The 20,958-nt window shown below is 42.3% G+C and overlaps 1 protein-coding gene across 3 annotated transcripts in view; it reads left to right on the top strand.

Moving 5' to 3' along the window:
* The window catches only part of OSBPL1A (oxysterol binding protein like 1A), a 149,734-nt gene that overhangs the window by 35,699 nt on the left and 93,077 nt on the right, over positions 1 to 20,958 (top strand). For all 3 annotated transcript variants that reach the window (XM_026661649.2, XM_029913586.1, XM_026661655.2), the window contains exons 5-13: positions 605 to 716; positions 5,107 to 5,192; positions 7,897 to 8,041; positions 9,699 to 9,766; positions 9,855 to 9,899; positions 11,309 to 11,382; positions 11,472 to 11,535; positions 15,639 to 15,737; positions 17,274 to 17,396. In XM_026661649.2, coding sequence (XP_026517434.1) covers positions 605 to 716; positions 5,107 to 5,192; positions 7,897 to 8,041; positions 9,699 to 9,766; positions 9,855 to 9,899; positions 11,309 to 11,382; positions 11,472 to 11,535; positions 15,639 to 15,737; positions 17,274 to 17,396 — 816 coding nt within the window. The remainder of the gene's footprint in view (positions 1 to 604; positions 717 to 5,106; positions 5,193 to 7,896; positions 8,042 to 9,698; positions 9,767 to 9,854; positions 9,900 to 11,308; positions 11,383 to 11,471; positions 11,536 to 15,638; positions 15,738 to 17,273; positions 17,397 to 20,958) is intronic.

Genomic DNA, 20,958 nt, shown 5'->3' with positions numbered 1-20,958 from the left:
GCATAGCTAAAGGGGATTGAAATCACTTGTTAAGTGCTCATTCATACAAAGCTGTACATCCAATAAGCATAGAAACAGTATTGTAAATACTGGTCTCCTATCCACTTGCTACATAGAATACTAGAATGAAGATGAGTCGATTCAGTAGCTAATTAATGTGAACAACTTGTTCTTTCAAACAGATGCAATTTGCCTCTTAATACTGTGTAGGCATAAGCATGTAAAATGTAGAACTGATTCTATGACCATATGGTTACACGGCAGAATGTTGTCTCTGCTCAGATTTAAGTGATACTTAAAGTTCTCCAGTACAAGATTCCTTACTACAAGTGTTCATTGTCCCACTCTTTAGTAAGATGTCTTTATGCCTGACTTTACTGCTGTGTATCTTCAAGTGCAGTCCAGTATCTGTAGGCCCCTTAGTCAGAGTCCTGTTGTAATATTCGGACTATCTCTTGCCTTGCCATGTTTTAAGAATTCATTGTGGCAGTGAACCGTTACACGCTGCTAGGTTCAAAAGGGAGGGTTGCAGAACAGTGGACCAACCCAATTCTAGGAAAGTGCCATTGTGATAAAACATCATAACTTTGAACTTGTCTTCCAGGAGGTGGTGATGCTGCTCTTACAGTATGATGCTGATACTTCTATTGTTAATGGGGGTGGACAGACGGCAAGAGACGTTACACAAGATAAAGAGATCAAAAATATGTTGGAAGGTAACTTCCTGTGTCTTCACTGCCTTTCATAAGCATTTGTAGCTCTGAAGAGCTGCTTCACCTACAAGTTCACTTGATTTCAAAATAGCTTCTGGTTAAAAACTAATGTTCAGTCACTTCTATTGTAAAAGAACACTGACCAGTCAGTACAACAGGGCTGTTTGTTAGTGCCTTTGAAAGAAGCCTTAACCTGTTTGTAAATGCTGTTTCTGATCGAAGTTAGGGCCTTAAAGGCAACACAGGTTTTTTCTCTAAGCCCTTTAATGATGTGGACTTTATGCAGCAAGCTAGGGCTTTGAGTGCTACACAGGGGAAGTAATCCAAGCACATGCTGATAACAAAAGCTGCTTTGTGTGTAACAAGCTGGGATATAAACCTTCACTTGGATGCAAACTGTAATTTCTAGCATTTTGCAAAGATGGTGGGCAAACTTGCTCAGACATCAGTGACTGTACCAGGAATTGGTGTCACAGGAATTGGAAACCGAGCTGAGGATCTTTCCTGCAACTCCCCTTCTCTAACCACTAGATAATGCTTAGAGAATAATAAAATCTCTCCACTCTCAAATTCTAACATACAAAGAGGCCAAGTAGGTTGTAGGGGCATCTTTGCAGGAGAATAGAAAAAGGAAATCTGCCCAATTTAACTTTGAGTACAAAATGGTCAATGGGAGAAGACTCACTGAATCATTCACAAACTTACCAGGTCTTGCTCCAGACTGTTTCAGCTCTGAAAATGGAGACCCTGTCCAAGTGATTTTGGGTCTCCAGCCTGAGGTGAAGCAAAGGTGTGACTTCCAGAGAGTAGGTGCTTCAGATTTTTTTGAAAGTCTGACCTCCTTAAAGGTGTCCAAAGCTGAATACCCAAAATTGATTTACTTTTTAGAGTCTTGACCAATACTACTTTCAAAAAGCAAGTATGTTTTATGTATTGATTCACTACTTATGCTATCTGCAAACAAAGGGTAAGAAAGTAACTATCACTTAGCCCCAGTAGTGCCACCAGGAATACTTTTTTAGATGCGGGTTCTTGACAACATAACCCTGAATAGACTTTATGAATAATCAATCTTAATTCAAATGTAATTCTTTTGTCTGAACAGATTGGTACATGTGGCTCTTACATTCAGAAGTAAGGACTGGAAAACTAAAAATTTCCAAATGAAGTCATTCCAAGCAGTACTTTTCCAGAAAACGTGCTATTCCTTAATCATACACGAGATTATGGGCAATTATCATAAACAGATGCACTAAAGATAAATTCTTAAAATGAGTGCACTTGTTAATTCTCGTCAGGGTGAAGCATTTATTAAAGCCCTTATTAATCTGGCTAACAATGTCAGTTTCACAGTTGTTGCTATGGTTGCAATCTGACTGCACGTGTCTGAAAATCAAGACTTCCTAAAAGTCTGATTAACCTGCAGGGGGGATTTACTTTTTCCCTTAAATCCAGTTAAACTTCTTAAAACACTTGTTCCAATTTTGCTGTCCTCAGTAAATGAAAACAAATTTAACAGTGGAATTTACCATGACACATTTATTAGGCAACAAGATGCATCTATGTGGTGGCAAAAACTTCAGTTGTACACAGAGTGTAGAAACACTTACATATGTATGCACCAAGGGCCTGAAGTTTTTTTTGAGAGGATCAAAGCACCCCATCTCCAACTGAAGTCAGTGAGTTGCTCAGCATTTCTGGAAAAAAGGTCCAAATGGTACAAATGTGCCTAAACCTCTGGCTCCATAACTTCGAATCCCTGGAGTACATATCAATATGTAAATTGAGGAATCCCTGAGCTTTGTCCTCTACAGCATGGACAAGCTTGTCTACCTCCTTCTGTTATTCAGATAAATCAGTTTTGGTATCTATGAATAACAGGAAGTTGAAACAATAGCATCATTTTAATTTGTCAAATGATTATGCCAGTCACATTTCTTTTGACTTCATATGCATGTAAATAAATCACCTTAATAGTAATACCTAGCGCTCTTTTCACTGCTCCTTATAAGCAAACCATTCTTCTCGGAGCGTGCCTTAAAAATAAATCTGTGTGCAAAGCTTGAATATTTCAGGCCAGAGGAGAACTCTGTGTAGCCTGGATTGTGTTTAAAGCAAGACTTTTTTGCATAAGCTCTTATTAGACACTAACCCAGGGTTCGGCAACGTTTGGCACGCGGCTCACCAGGGTAAGCACCCTGGCGGGCCAGGCCAGTTTATTTACCTGCTGACGCGGCAGGTTCGGCCGATCGTGGCCCCCACTGGCCACGGTTCGCGGTCCCGGGCCAATGGGGGCAATGGAAAGCCACAGCCAGCACATCCCTGGCTCGGGACGGCGAACTGCAGCCAGTGGGGGCCGCGATCGACCAAACCTGCTGCGTCAGCAGGTAAATAAACTGGCCCGGCCCGCCAGGGTGCTTACCCTGGCGAGCCACGTGCCAAACGTTGCTGACCCCTGCGCTAACCCATCAGGGCTTGAAAAATTCTAGCCCTCGTGGTTGGGAAGAGAACTTTCCAAATGTGACTAGTATAAACCAATGCTGTGCCATCATCTCAAGTCCGCAGTCAGCTCCAGTGCTGGTGCTCATAGCATTGACCAGCACCAGCAGAAGGAAAACAAGCCAGTATTAGTTTTCTCTATTACTGTTCAGAACACTGGGTAGCTGTGAAAAGGATACGGTTGCAACCACACTGCATACAAGAGTCCTGCAACAACAGATCACAGTTGATACTGCTTGATGTGGGAGAAGCTCTTTTTGTCAAAGAGCAGGATGTGAAATGCAGTCGAGAGGAGTAAACTAGCAAAGACTTCCCCACCTCACCACTACCACCAGGAAGAAAGGAGGGGGAAATAGCAGAATCCCCCATGCAGCCACAGAACTTTATGATGGCATAGTAGAAAATGTGCACTTTTTTTTTTTTTTTAGAAGCCCTTTGATGGTAGGGGTCAGAGGGAGTAGGTGGTGTCGTGGGAAGCTTCAAATAGCTTATTTTTCATATCTGACTCTAGCTAATGGATGGAGCCCTCAAGCAGAGTTAAGGGTCAGCACCTTAGTAGTAATCCCAATAAGTGCTATGGCGGAGTTTTGGCTTCTTAAGTAGGCTGTTTTAATAGAGTAGGCCCCCGGTCTTATGCTGTACCTAGTAAGTTTGTTGCTAGTTATTGGGTGTCTGATTAAAATCTTTTAGTGCTGTATTTGGGTGTAGTTTGTTGTAGAAGGCTGCGAGAGATTGACCAGTTAAACTGGAGAAGGATGAGATTTTTGTGGGGCAGAAGTTAGTGGTAAGATAGAGAAGGGGAATAGAGGGGAGAGAAGATCTTTTATGGGAAGGGAAAGAAAGTATAATATCCAAGATGTAAGTAGGGCTGGTTAAATAGTGTTGGTCAAATATTACCATTGAACTTCCCCGGTATTCATTGGAAAAAAACTTGGGACAAATACTTCTTGCACTATTGAACCTTTACTACTTGGTAAATGTTTGAATACTTGCCATGTACATTGGCCAAACTGGATAGTCTCTACACAAGAATAAATGGACACAAATCAGACATGAATTATAACATTCAAAAACCAGTAGAAGAACATTTCAGTCTCGCCTGGACACTCAATAACTGACTTAAAAGTGGCCATTCTTCAACAAAACTTCAAAAACAGACTCCAATGAGAAACTGCAGAACTGGAATTAGTTTGCAAACTGGACGCCATCAAATTAGGCCTGAATAAAGACTGGGAGTGGCTGGGTCACTACAAAAACTAATTTCCCTCTGCTGATACTCACACCTTCTTGTCAACTGTTTGAAATGGGCCACCTTGATTACATTGGCCTCATTAGCACTACAAAAGTGATTTTTTTTTTTTCCCCTCCCTTGTCAATTGTTGAGAATAGCCCACTTCCACTTTAATTGAATTGGCTCGTTAGCACTTGGTAAGGCAACTCCCATCTTTTCATATGCTGTGTATTTATACCTCCCTCTCTATTTTCCACTCCATGCATCTGATGAAGTGGGTTTTAGCCCATGAAAGCTTATGCCCAAATAAATTTTAGTCTCTAAGGAGCCATAAGGACTCTTCATTTGTTTTGCTGATGCAGACTAACACGGCTACCACCCTGAAACCTGTGAAACTTGAGTAACTTCAGAATTTTTCTGCAGTGATTTGTCACCTTTTAGACTTGTGCACTGTATTTAATTGACTCTGAAGAACATGGCTGTAAGTGTATTCACCCTGTCTGGTAGGCATAGCCCTCAAGTTAACAAGTATTGGGGAAACTGTAGGCCCTGTATACAGTGCTTGAACATTCTTCATTAGACAAATATCACTTTGCTGATGTTACATGTGTTCCTCTGAGAATACTACTGTGGTTGCTAAAGCTATTTTCACTTTGAAAGCAGCAGTGGAAAGGACACAAGAAAGGAAACTGGAAGAACTGCTTTTAGGAGCAGCAAGAGAAGGGGAGACTGCAAAACTCTCCGCACTGGTAAGAATTTGAGATGTTCGCTACATATGCTACCTTCACACCCAGCACCCCTATTGCAGGCAACAGTTCAAACTACAGTGCTTCCTTGCCGTCAGAACTCTCCTTTTATTACAGCAGATTAGGATGCAGAATTTTCAAGTGTTTTCTTATATCTTCCTGAGTTAGCTAAAGGATACTGTGAAGTGCTGCTTGTTAAACTTCTACAGTACCTCAGTCATAGGACTTACCATGAGAAATATCTGCTGCAGCTGAAATTAGTATAGTACATGACAAACATTAGTGAGTAAAAAATGCATTAATGCAACACTAAGTCTGAGACTTCAAAAACACCTCAGATTCATTGTGTATATCTTCAACCACAAAACAAATTCAGCCCCTTATGTATATTGCAATACACCAGACCCACGCTAGAACGCGGAGTTTTGGATCCATGCGCAGTCCTGCATTATAACTGAATTTGCACTATAAAGATGCGCATTCTAGCAAGGGTCTGCTGTACTTGCAGCCAACAACAGATACTGATTCTGTGTCTCCAAGAGAAACTGGTCTGGCCATGCTCCTCCTCTGTGACCTCCAAGGAACACTTTAGTGCTAGTGGACATAACATCTATACTGAACCAATGCCCCTAAGGTTAACAGCCACTTTACTGCTGGAGGTGCTTGCCGTTGGATGAGATAGCAAACTAAAATTGATTACAAAACAAAAACTTTAATCACTTCGTGTAATGTGAAACTTGTACTACTTGTAGTACTCATTCACTACATATAGAAAGTTTGCAGATTGAGTAAATCGAAATGTCTTAAATATGTGGCTAGGAAATATGAATTTTTCACCTGTTTTTCTGAAATGGTTGGGAGAATGAGTTTCTGAAACAACTCTCCCGAAGTAATATCAAACATGAAACTTAGTTCAAATGGTATCTTTCTGGGAAAGTTGTAAGTCCATCTTGTTTTAAAGCTTTGAACTAGTCACATTTCATGACATCTGAAATCCAGAAACCCCATCAAATATGTTGCAATAAATTGACAATCTATGGAGGTGTGACCTCCACCAATAAGGTTACCAACAGAATTGTATTAAAGATAAATTGACTGCATACTTTGAAGCTTCTCAAGGAGCTTTTCAACCACTACCTGAATGAGGAAATGGTTCTACCACTTGTATTTTTCTTGACCATGTACCCTTTTCAGTCCAGTTATAAATCAGTTCCCTTCCAGCTCTACCTGGGGCTGCTAATTACTTAGAATATTCCTGCCCTTAGTCTTGATGGACTTCTATGGCCTGTGTATATACAGAATGTCTGAGCTGATCAGTGTTCCCCTCTGGCCTTATAATCTAACACAGTGGTTCTCAGACTATGTGGTGGGCTCTCAAAGGAGGCACAGGAATGTGTCAAGGGAGGTGTGAGCTGTGTGCTTTGTTTTGGAAGAGCTCTGGCTGTCCGCCTTGGGTGGCTGGGGTTTGTGCAGAAGGACTGTGCACACCCAGAAGGTGGGGATAAAAGGGGACAGCCAGAGCCCTGCCATCTGGACTCAGGTTCTCCTCCCCCAACCAATCCCTCACCAGGAGAGGCATCTTGGGCTCTCCTTCCCCCATTCCTCACTGGGAGGCGGCAGGGCTCCAGCTGTCAGCCCTGGGGTGGCAGTAGCAGCGCAGAAGTAAGGGTTGCAATGGGGTATTAAGTCTGCTGCAAAAAGTGATATTGATGAATATCACTTCTGTGCTGCTGCTGGTGGGGAGCTGCCTTCAGAGCTGGGTGCCCAGCCAGCAGCTGCTGCTCTCCACTCTGCCTTCAGAGCTGGCTGGTGACATATGTATGGGGGCTAGGGGAGAAGCATAAATAACTACAGACACAAAGCAGGGGGGCCTGATCAAATACATTTTTGAGAGCCACTGTATTACCACAAATAGCTTCAAAAGAGTAGGGAACTCTCATGGCAGCAGTTTCTCTACTAGCCATGTGCCATGTTACAGAAGCCATATCGGTTTTCTCTTGAATCTGCTAAAATCGTTTTTGTATATCTGTTACTCTGCTGCCCAAGGGACAGAATAATCCCTTCCCTAATGAGTTAAGATTTTCCTGTAAATCTTGTCTTTTATGCACTGGCTTTTTTTAGCAACTGCCTCAGAGTTTTCCCATTGAGTTTTTATACTCCTTCCAGACATGCTTCTGAACAAAATGAGGACATCTTGGACATAAATGATGGGTACACACCTATATTGAATTAGATACAGTGAACTGAACACTGAATATTTTTTTTGTGTTCGTACTGTCCTTATTAACTTCAGAAGCCTTGTTGGTAAAAGGTTCTCTATTTTAGAATTCTCTAAACTCAATTTCTGTTGTCTTCCTGTTCTCAAAGGAACCCAAAATATTTAAACTATTAAGAGTATCATAGAAATGCAGCCAGTTCTGTGCTATATTGCGCATGGGAGATGGGATGGGGACACTTAAGCCAAGAACACAGGGAAGTAGTTACTTTTAACTGAACCTCTCACTTCGCTGCTGTAGCCCTCGCGCTTCCCAGAGCATGACCCCCTTTCGTCACCTTACTTTTCAGTGCCTAGTCTATATGTCAAGATTTCGGGGCAGGGAGCAGATACTTGACCCTAAATTGTTCAGGCTATATGTAGTGCAATAGGAAAACTAAATTAACCTGTACATATAACACTCTGGTTTTTTTTGTTTTGGATTTTTTTTAGTTGAACAGGCCAAAGCCTCCTGATATTAACTGTACTGATCAGATGGGAAATACACCATTACATTGTGCAGCATACCGTGCTCACAAGCACTGTGCCTTAAAACTTTTAAAAAATGGTGCAGACTCTAAAATCAGAAACAAAAATGGTAAGTAACGTTCTTACAGTTTAAATATGAAGCAAAGGAACTAAACTGGTGTCATTTTATGGAAGTACTTGTTAGTCACTGCTTAACTATTAGGTGTGAGGGCTGGTCTGCATGGTGCAGCAATGCGAACTGCAGGCTATGAATTCTAATGCAGTGGTTCTCAAACTTTTTTCGTGGACCACTTGAAAATTGCTGAGGGTCTCAGCGGACCACTTAATGATCTTGCCAAATGTTGTTTATTCCATTAGCTAAAACTATTGTAAAGCGCTTTGGATAAAAGCACTATATTAAAAACAAAAAACCCCCAACCTTTTAATCTTTTTTTAGTCTACAAATAAAAGCACACAACTTGTATTTTAATATTCGTAGTCTTACCTTTCTAATGCGATGGATGTGCCCTCTCTCCCCCGCTGTGGCAGCCCCCAAGCTGGGGCTGGGAAGGGTGGGGGGGCCCTCTCTCCGGCAGCCGCAGCCCTGGAGCTGGGGAAATCGCCTCTTTCTCTGGCCACCACAGCCCTGCACATCCCAAATTCTACCCACCCCCTCTTCTCACCCCACTGCCCCCTCCCACCTGGCCCCTATTCCCCCCCCAAGGCCACCACCTCACCTTACATGTGTGTCTTCTCCAGGGTCCAGGCACCTAATTAGTGGAGCCATGCCTGTGCGGCTCCACTAATTAGGTGGCTGGCCCTTCATTCTCTCATGTGCGCCTTAGAGGGAACTATCCGTGGGCCACCTGAATGGAGCTCGCGGACCACAGTTTGAGAACTTCTGTTCTAATGCACAACAATGTGTTGGATCGTAACTGGCTTGTGTACCTCAACAGGGTCTTCACTAAAAGTTCCCTATTGCACTCTAACTCGTGTACTAAATTAAAATGCAGTAGGTAGCTCTTAGTGCTCACCAGCAGTGTCCGCAGGGGCCAGTTAGTGTGCAACATGTTGGTGTGCATTAGAATTCACACCCTTGCAGTCTGTGTTGCTGCACCACGTAGACAGGTACTGAGTCACTTTTTGTTGACTCCGCCAGAGATGAGCATAGCAGTGTAAAAGCAGAGGATAGAATTTTCAGTTCATGGAAAGTCATTGGGACTGATGCTCCTGTGTCACTTCAGGTTCTCTTGAAAATCCCACCTGTAAAGTTTATCTTGTCACTTTTTTATTAAATTGACTGTAACACTCTCTGGTTAAATTACAAGTAAATAACTGGCAGATGTTGACTGGAGTAAAATTAGGCTTCTGTAATCCTAGCAAAACTCTTCCTTACCAATTCTAGCAAAATTCAGCTTGCCCACAGTTTTAGCATAACAAATATAATACAATTTATCGGTCAATTAAGAATTGCTCTTGTCTGGCAAGTGAGCAAATCTTGTAAGGTAGGAGTATTGGTGTAGAAACATAGGAAGTTCAGAAGGTGTCTTACTGTAGGAAGTGAATCATAGCTAGTATACCGCTCTCCTGCCAGCTCTTCTTCCTATCAGTAATGTTCAAACAAGCAAATGATTGCCATTGCTTTCCCTCAGAGCTGAATAGAAACCTTATGCCATATTAAGTATAATTACTACATAATACCTATCCACAGCATTAAATGTCCTGCAACAGATCTAACTCCTAATTAAAGCTAAACTCTTCTGGATTTTATTTTGGTTATTAAACAGACCAGACACCATTTGATCTAGCCCAAGGTGCAGAAATGAAACAGATACTTGCAGGAAGCATTGGAAAGGTGGGTACAAAAGATCCTATATTAAACTGTTCAAGAAACAATCAGTTGGATAAATGTTATTGTTTTTTAAATATTTTATTTTATATAGGTGATCAACAAACGCCTGAAACGATATGAAGGTCTCTTGTGGAAGGTATGTTTTCTTTTACTTTCCCTTTTCGTAATACATAAAACAACCCAAACATTGTTTTCAAAGTCTATCCCAGAAGATTGTATTCTCTGTTCTTGAGAGGGGGCTGATGGATGGTGGCTTTTCTGTGATATCTTGACTGGTATATCACAACATATTTCCAAAACTAATCCTAGGATAGGAAGGCTGGTCCTGGATTCAGGACATTTAAGTGCAATACCTGGCTCAGCCACAGGCTCCCTCTGACCTTGGACAAGTCTTGCTTCATCTACCCTGTGTCACAGTTCCCATTTGTACAGTGGGGATAGTACTTCTCTACCTTTTAAAGAGCCAACTCCATTAATAATTGGGCTGTGTTTCTACTACAGTTTTGAAGGCCACATAAAGATCTAGGTAATCTGACTACTGGCTCACTGCTATTCAGCATTACCCATAGGATAGAGCCCATTCCTAAAAGCCTTGAAAACTGAATTATAGGGAAGATGGTAATAAAAGCTTACAAACATTTCTGTTCTGTACAGTCCCCAAAAGATGTTCTAGCTCTCATGATTTATTATAGGGAAAATCCTTTATGCAACTTCTCTCAATCCTATAAAGATGTGTTTAAGTACAATACATGAAGCAACTTTCTCTCAAGAACTTTTGAAGAATATATATTTTTTTAAAATCCTACAAATACTTTGGCTTAAACCAAAGTTCAGAGTAATAATTCACAAAGTTGGTTAACTGCTGATATAAAAGCATTTATTTACATCCTAAAAACCAAAATATTAAGCTGCAGCTTGTAAAGCACACTCTCCTCATGCTATCTAATGGCGATTTAAAAGACTTGATTTTTAGGCATCTCTTAACATTGCTATAAATTCTTAAAAGCAGACCCTACTGTGCATCTGGCAACCCTTCAGGTCACTTCCCACTATCTGAATTCTATCTTCAGTTTTTTTGTTGCACGTGTCTGGTTAGATGAGTTACTTTGATTATAGTAATATGTAAGAAACCTTTATGGTAGGTACTAACTGCCATTCCAGTATAAGGGATCAGATATGTGGATGGCCATATTGAGTGCTGAACTACAACAAAGCTAAACTTAATTGACCAGGAAGTTTCCTATTGAGTAACAATGCTTACTAAAACTCCATAAATGTTGTTGTCTTTGTGGATACAACCAAACTTGTACTTGGTTTTTATAAATGTTCTCCCACTTCTTGGGGAAGGAAATAGAATGGTTGAAAAAACAGATGCTGATTTAATGTTGAGAGTTTTAATAGAGATAACTCTTGGATCACATTTGAAGTGTAAAAAAAAAAAAAAAAAAAGCAAGCTGTAAGTAATGTAGACTGTTAGCCACCAAGTACTGCTATCAGTTATCAGGAGTAGCAATGGCCTTTGAAATGACTAACATTCTCTTTTAGAGTTTAAGGTTTTTTGGCTGGAAACTTTACTGGGTAGTACTAGAACACGGCGTCCTTTCCTGGTATCGCAAACAGTAAGTGTCACACTTAATTTCTTGATAATTAGAATCTTAATTACCCCTACCTTTCCACTTTAAAATCTTTTTTTTTAAATCTTCCAAAGGGCTGAAGCAGTAAATAATGATCATCGCCAAGGATGCAAGCACCTAACACAAGCTGTCTGCACGGTAGGATGTGAAGCAGGGCTTCTAAAATACCAGTCATACACTGGTATTGTGCACATAAAGACTATGAATTCCTTGGCTAAGTCACTACATATGGCTTCTGGCTCAGTTCCTTCAACTTTTTTCCAGATCACTGTGGCTTAAATGACTTCCCATATTTCATGCCTTATGTGATGCCCCTCTGTAATATATAGTACAGAATCATTATTTTGTTTGTAATATGTGGCATGAAATAACACTTTTTATAAAGAATTTTACCCTTTTGTATCTATAAATCTACATCTATACTTACAGCAGTGTGTAGAGTACAGGCACTACAGGTGTGTGTACATGCCGCAGTGCAAGGCAGGCTGCATCCATATTTACCATTGCACAGTGCTACTATATGCTGCTAAAGGCTCTGGCAGAGGGAGGCAGTAGGACACTACGCAGCTTAAAAGTAGCAAGATAGATATGGGAGGCACTATTTGGACATGTAGAAAGCCATGTGTAGGGGGTATACTCTGGGGGCTCAGGTAATAAGCAGTAAGTGTAAGGAGTTGGGACGGGGACTATTCCAGTTGCTTTGAGCCTACATCTCAAGTCTGCAATATCAGGTTTTTTAAAAAAAATCCTCCCCTCTTTAGCGCTTAATAATCTTAATAAGCAATCTTAAAAAACAAACTATAACCTAGTTATACCTGCTATCTAAAAAGAATGTGAAAAACTGTTAGACTTCTCTTCACTGTAAATTTTTTGCCAGGAGCTACCTGTGATTATTTTTTAATTAAGCATAAATGATTGGCTTTTGGTTTGGTTTTTTTAATAAGTGGAATTTCAGAAATATGGTGCTCAATATATGCCTCTAGCAAAATTTAATCTATTTGCAGTAGTGACGTTACTGCTTTGAGTGCTCGTATATGTACATTACGGTGTGGGTGTGTGTCCTGTGCCGTGGTGCTGGAGAACTTTCTCTAGTGCTACACATAGAGGTGAGAGTATAAAGGACAGACAGCACTGCCTCTATAGTTCCTTCTTACATCCGTAGCTGGAGCATTGAGTCGTTCACAAGAACACCAATCTACCTAGTATTACTCCGAAAAAAAAAGTCTTGATCCTTTTTCATTTTGATTTAGCCCTTCTTTTGGGGTCCTTCCAGTCTGGTGGGTTTTTGGACCCTGCCTCGTACCAGGGAACCTATGCCGAGGTCCCAGAGGTTGAAATCTTGCCCAGGCTGTGGGAAGCCTATACTTGTTAGTGACACCCCTCCCCCCCCCCCCCCAACCCAACTGCCTCAAGTGTTTGGGTGAAGGATGCATCCGAAGAAGTGGGTTGTAGCCCACGAAAGCTTATGGTCTAATAAATTTGTTAGTCTCTAAGGTGCCACAAGTACTCCTGTTCTTTTTGCGGATACAGACTAACATGGCTGCTACTCTGAAACCTGTCATCAGAGATGTAGATCACCTATCTGTTAATCTTCAAGACTTAGACAAAGCTGAGGGAAGAGTGCCTCCATTATAGTCTTATGGAAGCTCCAGCGTTGGAGCCACTATCATCTAAGGGAAGCTCTTCAAAGACTCCTTCCCAAAGTGCTTCCCCGGTCATGTCAGCTGAAAGAGGCTGCAGAAGATCCCAGTCTCCAGGACTGTCCTTTTCAAGGCCATGGAATCTAAGTCCTGGCCTTGAAGCACAAGCCTATGTCCACTTCTGGCTCCTTGAAGCATAGGGTATGGGACTTTCACAAAGGATCCTTCAGGTACTGATGGTAGAGTGCATCCTTCGACCTGCTGCTCACTGGCAAAGACTCACTTAGACCTGAGACATCAACCCTAGTCCCCTATCAGGGACCATTGTGACAGGCTACTTCTCCAGTGGTGACAGAGCAGTCTTGGCTGATTGCTGTGGGTCAGCAGCCTGTTGGTACAGACTCAGATGGAGGCTGATGCTGCAGCTAGACTTACTATGCCTGTCAGTATCGCTGTCGTCTCTGCTTCAATGTGAGCACCCTCACCTAGCTCTGACATAGCCTTTTAGAGGCACCGGGTTGCTTGTCCTTGGCATCGCTTGTCTTAGGCTCAGCACTGCCACGTTCCATAGGGACAGCTCAAGATCCCCTGCACCAAGTACTACTGGCTTGGAAGCTGTCCATGCTGCTCCAGTTCTGTGCTTCAGGCATAGGTCCCGACTGAGGTCATGGAGAACCTCTGCCAGCACCTTACCTCGCCAGATTCTCCGGGTGCTCCAACACTTCTCCAGACTCTTGGGTTTCCCAGTACCAAGAGCGTAGAGACCACTGTTCCTCATGGCTGGGGCTCGGAGATGGTCTGTCCAGGGATTGGGACACTTGCCCCAGGCAAGCCTGGGGCCTAGTACCATACTAGCCCCTCACAATGGCCCTATTGGTTGCGGATGTCTCCAGTTTCCAGAACCAATTCCTCTCATGAGTATTCCCCCAGGTGGGACACTTCTACCAGCTCTGAGGGAGAGTCTATCTACACTGCAGTTAGACAACCCTGCCTGGCCCATGCCAGCTGACTCTGGCTCACACCTCACAGGGTCCCAGAGCCCAGGCTGCAGCCTGAGTCTAAATGTCTATACTGCAATTAAACAGCCCCTTTGCCAGAGCCCTGTGAGCCCGAGTCAGCTGGTATGGGTCAGCCAGGGTTTTTTTTAATTGCACTGTAGATGTACCCTGAGACCAGTGATGGTACTGAACAGCCACCTGACAACCCATGCATTTGACTTACCATTGCTAGCTCTGGAATAACCACTGGTACTGCAGCCTGTACTGGTACTGCAAGACCATCTCCTTTGCCTCCACTGTAAACCACTTCCTCTTCTCTGGTACCAGGGCCTCACTGGAGATGTCATTCCCCCAGTACCAGATGACTTTAAAGGATACCAGTACTTATTCAGGTCAGTGGCTGCCTCTCCAGACATGCAGGTATATTGCAATGGCTTACACTGTTAAGAGGAGTAACTCCTCCTGATAGGCTCACAGTGCTGCTCACCAGAGCACATTCAACTTCAGTGACGTTTCTGGCACATGTCCCAGTTGTGGACATTTGTAGACCAGTGATGTTGTCCTTGATTCATACTTTTACCAAACATTATGCACCATCTGCAGCTTCAGGGGATATAATGTAAATGCAGGCAACGTGGCCATACATCCCTCTTCCAGTGAGCGTGAGCTCTGCCTCCTGGGGTAACAGCTTTGGCGTCACCTACAGTGTAGTGGACATATGCAAGCACCCGAAGGAACAACAGTTATGTAACTAGTTTTTCAGGATGGTTCCATACATCCATTACATGACCACCCTTCTTCCCTGATGCATCAGAGTCTACCATTGGGTTCTGGTACAAAGGAACTGGAGGAGGGGTGGGGCGTCTCTGCTCACAGCACAGGGAGCTGAGCGTGGCTTCCCCTATGGGTACTGCTAGGAAAAGCTCTCCAGCACTGGTGCATGAAGCACATGCATACCGCCAGTGTTCTGGACATATGCAATACATCTTGTACAACAGTGAAGCGAAGGTAAGTACCAGTTTCTTACTGCTTGTGTTTAAAACTATATTAAACTGTTTCTTCAAAGTGAGTTTCTAGTCTGATAAATGACTCGCATTACTTTATGCAGGTCTGCTTCTTGTGGATGATCATAGCAGCCTTTTTTACTACTCCCTAGTCCAGCTGAATGACAGTTTTTATGCATCCATAAGCTTGCTAAGTTCCAACTGGCTGCACCTGTGCAAACCATTGAAAGCAGTAGTTGCACAGGGGTTGCTGAGGACTTAAATTTGAAGATATTGGGGATGTGCAGATTTAATAGCTTAGTGGTCTGCACAGCCTTTACTTGTGATGCATGAGATAAGGGCAAGGAACAGCTTTGCTTAGACAAAGCTCCCTTTGTGTGGCAGGTGGCTAGTTTAAGTCATCTTTGCTTGTAAACTGAGCACATGTGAATTGAAAACAGGGGCAAACATAACCCATATTACCATTTGTAGTACTTTAGAGTAGTACTATGCTCTAATATTTTATAACTGCCGATAAAACTTTTTTTTTAAACCTTCGTTGCCTGTTTCTGGAGTCTGTAAACTCATGATCTTTTTTTTTTTTTTTTTTTTAATCAAAGGTAAAATCTACAGACAGCTGCCTTTTCTCTGTCAAATGCTTCGATGACAGTGTTCACAGTTTTAAAGTGCCTAAAAACTCTCCTCCTAAGGCTAGAGAGGTAACTACCAATTTAATTAAGTCTCTAATCTTGTAACTTTTGTGTAGATGGAAGAGAGAATCTAATTTTGGTTGCATAGAGCTAACTCTGAATCCTTGAGCTGTGTATATTAATACTATACTTTTGGATTCACTAGTAGCATAGAGACCTGGCTCATGGACACACGGTATTCAGAATAGTTGTATGTTTGTTGCTGTTCCACCGCTGAAACAGCTGGTTATAGGAAAACCTGTTCAGCCTTTTGGCATTGCCTAAATAGTGAGAGGTTGTTTGTTTGTTTGAGCTCCTAAACTTCTGTTGCAACTTACTCATCCCTCATCCCAAACCAAGAAAGGTAGTTAATTAGTGTATTTTTGCAAATAGGTTCAAAGCTGTGGTTAGGGCCACGCGCCCTAAACAAGGGATAATGTCCTACCCAAAACTGGGAGCTGGGAGAAATAAGAGCACTATCGTGACTAGGGCTCCTAGGTGCTACAGTAATAAATGTATTGAACATACTATTTATCTTTCACCTATAAGGCATGATTAAAGGCTTCTGGAGGTGAAGAAATCTGGGGACAAAAACACCTTTTATCTGGCAATAGTGCCTAAAAGCCCAACTTGGACTTAAGCAGCCCTATTGTGCCAGGCATTGTACAAACAAAATGGCAAAGCAGTCCTTGCTCCAGAGAGCTTGTCATCTAAATAGACAAGAGACAGGATGAGAGAAGTATAATCTCCATTTTGGAGATTGGGAACAGAGGCACAGACTTCTTGTATGACCTCCAGCAAGTCACTTGGAGTCTAGCAAAACAAGGAAGCTAACCCAGATCAAGAGTCCCTGTCATAAGAACGTAAGAACAGCCATGCTGGGTCAGACCAAATCTAGCCCAGCATCCTGCCTTCTGGCTGCAGCCAATGTCAGGTGCCCCAGAGGGAATGAACAGAACTGACAATCCCCAAGTGATCCATCCCCTGCTGCCCACTCCCAGCCTCTGGCAAACAGAGGCTAGGGACACCATCCCTGCCCATCTTGTTTAAAAGCCATTGATGGACCTATCCTCCATGAATTTATCGTGTGTGTGTTTGTGTGTTTTGGGGGTTGGGGTGGGTGGGTGGGTTGGTTGGTTGTTTTTTTGTTATAGTCTTGGCCTTCACAACATCCTCTGGTAAAGAGTTCCACAGACTGACCGTGTTGTGTGAAGAAATGCTTCCTTTTGTTTGTTTTTAAACCTGCTGCCTGTTAATTTCATTTGGTGACCCCTAGTTCTTGTGTCATAAGAAGGAATAAATAACACCTGTCCAGCAACTTAATAACCAAGCCATTATCCTTTGTGTATGATACACTTTTTGAAAATGGAATAACTGTCTAAAAACACTAGGCATTTTCTAACAATGTCAAGGAGTCTTTAAGGAAAAAAAAAATAACTGAGCTGTTGCTTTCTTCTGAGGCACCAGTTGGCTCTTACATGTGCCAGTGTTCAGCTGCTGCTGAAGTAGAGGTGTGCTCTTTAAAATGAGTGTGCTGAATTCTTGCGGTGGCTGCTTTATTTTCAGAACTGGCTGGAGGCCATAGAAGACCACTCTGCGTACAGCACTCACTACTGTACCCAAGAACAGCTGAGTGACGAGGAAGATGATGATACAGTATCTGTTGCAGAATTGCAAGAAACGTTGAAAGTATGTATGGGAATACATGGCTTTTACATCCGGCAAACTATAAATTGGTGCTTGCTATTCTTTAACTATAGAATACTAGAGATATATTAGAGCAGCTTTACCATTTCTAGTTTGGGTAATATTTACTTGGATGTTCTCAGTGGACACAAACACTGATGGCGTTTAGAAATAAGTCTGTGATATCTCATTCATGCTCAATACTGTGAATGTATGCTGCTACTACTACTACTTATCTTTAGTAATTTAAGAACGTACACAAAAATGAACCGTTACAAGTTAAACTGTTTTGAGCACTTTTGGCCAGAAGAGGGAGCTTGAAGTACTTGACCAAGTGTCCTCTGAGACTTAAGTCTTCACTAAGGTATTCCAGACTTTATAGTATGTAACCCTCAGCAATATACTGTTCTGATATAGTATGGTTTTGATTTATATACTGCTTAGAAACAAGAGTTAATGTATAGGGCCCTCATCTGAATTGACTTAATGCAAGGCACTTCACATAACTTCAAAGTTGCTTACGAGAGGGTCTTCAGTTTACTGTGAAACTGAGTTCTTGCTGTGGTGCTGGCTCTGCCACAGAGGTGGGCAAATTACAGCCTGCGGGACCGTCCTGCCCAGCCCCCGAGCTCCTGGCCCGGGAGGCTCGCCCCCGGCCCCTCCCCTGCTGTCCTCCCTCTCCCGCAGCCTCAGCTTGCTTGCTCGCTCCAGCACAATGCTCTGGGTGGCGGGGGCTGTGAGCTCCTGGGGCAGTGCAGCTGCAGAGCCCAGCCTGATCCGGTGCTCTGTGCTGCTTGTTGGTGGCAGCGGAGTGGCCCGGCTCTAGCCGGGCGGCGTGACTGTAGCACTGCTCCAGACAGCGCGGTAAGGGGGCAGGGAGTAGGGTGGGTTGGATAGAGGGCAGGGGAGTTCAGGGGGTGGTCAGGGGCAGGAGTGTGGATAGGGGTCGGGGTGGTCGTGGGAGGAACAGGGGGTTGCATGGGGGCAGGAGTCCTTGGGTGGGGGGCAGTCGGGGGGGGGGGTTGGATGGGGCGGCAGGGGTCTGGGGGCGGTCAGGGAGTGGGTGTGTGTGTGTGGCTGGGGCAGGGGTCCCAGAGGGGCAGTCAGGGAACAGGTGGGGTTGGATGGGGAAGGAATCCCGGGGGTGGGGGGAAGATAAGAGGTGGGGGCTGGCCCTCGACCCCCTCCCCTAACCGGCCCTCGACCCCCTCCCCTAACCGGCCCTCGACCCCCTCCCCTAACCGGCCCTCCATACAATTTACAAAACCCGATGTGGCCCTCGGGCCAAAAAGTTTGCCCGCCCTGCTCTACCATCAAGTTTTCTGAAGGCAGAAGTTTGTCTAGTGTATTAAAGGAAAGTAGTAGGGTACAGAAAAGTTCAAGGTTACTAGACAGGAAACTCTGAAGGCTACACTAATGCAAAGCAAACCTTTCTTTCAGGATAACTTGACCATGTATATCTGGAATTCTAAATTCTATTCCTGCAATTTACTGCAATAGTTTAAATACTGACTAGAGCTGATTGGGGGGGGACTTTTCAATTTGGAAATGGTGGCTCATGCCCTGTTCTTCACTGTGGGCTGCACTCCCTAACCAAATTACATGTCCTTTGATGTACCACAGTGTTTGCTTTTTGTTGAGTTGCTGTGGTGCATCATGGGAGATAGGCCCCTCAGCCAGACTGGCCCAGAGAGGAAGATGGGATGCATGACACCTCAACTATAGCTCCCCAGAGCAGGGTGGATTTGATTTAAATCATGATTTAAATCACTAGTCAGGAAGACTCTTATGTAGATTAATTGATTAAATAAAGTGCATTCTTGTTGGTTGTTATAACCTTAATACATATTTTTCACAACTCAGATAGATGTAGGTTTCATTTTTTAAATGATTTATTTTGAAACTTTTCAGATCATTTTTTGATATAGCTGTAAAACTAAATGATTGTTTGGTTATTTCATTTACCGAAGGTAATTGAAACCGATATTTATGAAGTCATTGGGAGGTGAACAATCTCCAGTTCAACAGGTTAATTAATACTTGGAGGATTTTCTTGCCATGCTGTATTAAAAGGAGAACATCACCAGACAGACATTTAAATTGTTTTTTTTAACTAAAACAACGTTATATATTCTGGATTTTTTTCTTCAACAGCAAACATATAATATTTTAACAAAACAAGCATATGAATTTTTGAATTTAGTTAAACATTCAAGCTTTTTAAAATCAGGTTTGTTTTTTGTTAAAATTGTTTTCAACTAAAATAGTTAAATGAAATATTTTTTTCAAAAAAAAACCCCAAAATTAAATCAACTATGTCAGCCAGGTCAACATGAGAAACTTCAAATACTGTTTGTTCATAATCTGGAAAAGAAAAACAAGCTTTCCTACTTTTTCAGGTCCCAAACGATTTCTCAATTTGGAATGAATTAGTCCAAAGGAAGAAAATATTCTTTCTACACCGGCAGAAGAAGCTACTGCTGTTAAAAGTGAGATTATCACTTCAACAGTCTCTGAATCCAAGTACTTAAGTGATTTCCACCAGTTCACTGGTGTGACTTTCTTTAAAACATCAGCAAACATTTCTTGAATGGTTCTTATTCCCAAATTGGGTCTCTTTTAGGGCCTGCTGCCATTATAGGTTTTCCCTTCTAGTGAGAGAATGGTATGGTAGATCTCAAATCAATAAAGGCTACACTCAGAAAGACCTCAAGACTTCTGGAATATGCTGCTCAAAAAGTTTCACTTTTGTTTCTACTGCCTGTCCCTGTCTCATATTTGTCTCCACACTTCTTCTCCTTGTCCAGATCTATTCTGCCTCCAACAATCTTCTATTCATTGAACTTTTTGAAACTTTGCACTTTTAGAGAGAGGTAAGGGATTGACTGTGTACACAAATTTGCAGAGGGACAATAGGGTTGAGAGCTGTTATTTCTCACCTCTATATATTTATTTTAAAACATTTTTGCTGTTAACAAGCATGTTATCTCTGGAGACACAAATCCACAGTTTGAAAACTGCAAAACTAAGCATCTGATATCTTCTAGACTGAGCACTGAGTCCCATTGGGTAAACAGAAAGATTAACCTAAATAATCTATACAGAAGCCCCTGGAATCCCATAAGATTGGGTCCCTAATCCATGAACTATTGGAATTCATTTACAAAACTTTTCTTAAACATGACATGAATATATTGTCTCGTACTATAAAATTAGAATTTATAATCCCTATTCCATGATGAGATACATTATAGCTCAAAGATATCTTAATTAAAACTATCTTTAGATAGGTTTTTTCCTCAAAACATTTTATCAAAAAATCCTATTTTTTTTTTTAATTTATTTTAAATCATTGATTTTTATCCACCCTACCCAAGAGGCACTGTGGATGCAATCCCAAATCTTAGTTTATTTTTGACAAAGGTCTAAATGCTTCTGTGGGGAAGCAGAAACTTCCTGCCCCCCCCCCCCCCAAATAACTAGTCAAAAACCCAGTTTGCTGTTAAAACAGTCTTTTGATGGAAAATTTTTAACTATCCTTAATATTGATACACTCCTAATTCTG

The sequence above is a fragment of the Terrapene carolina genome, unplaced genomic scaffold (assembly GCF_002925995.2).
Source record: "Terrapene carolina triunguis isolate 2854851 unplaced genomic scaffold, T_m_triunguis-2.0 Scaffold58, whole genome shotgun sequence".
Taxonomy (NCBI): Eukaryota; Metazoa; Chordata; order Testudines; family Emydidae; genus Terrapene; species Terrapene triunguis.
This window is presented reverse-complemented; position numbering and strand designations above follow the sequence as displayed.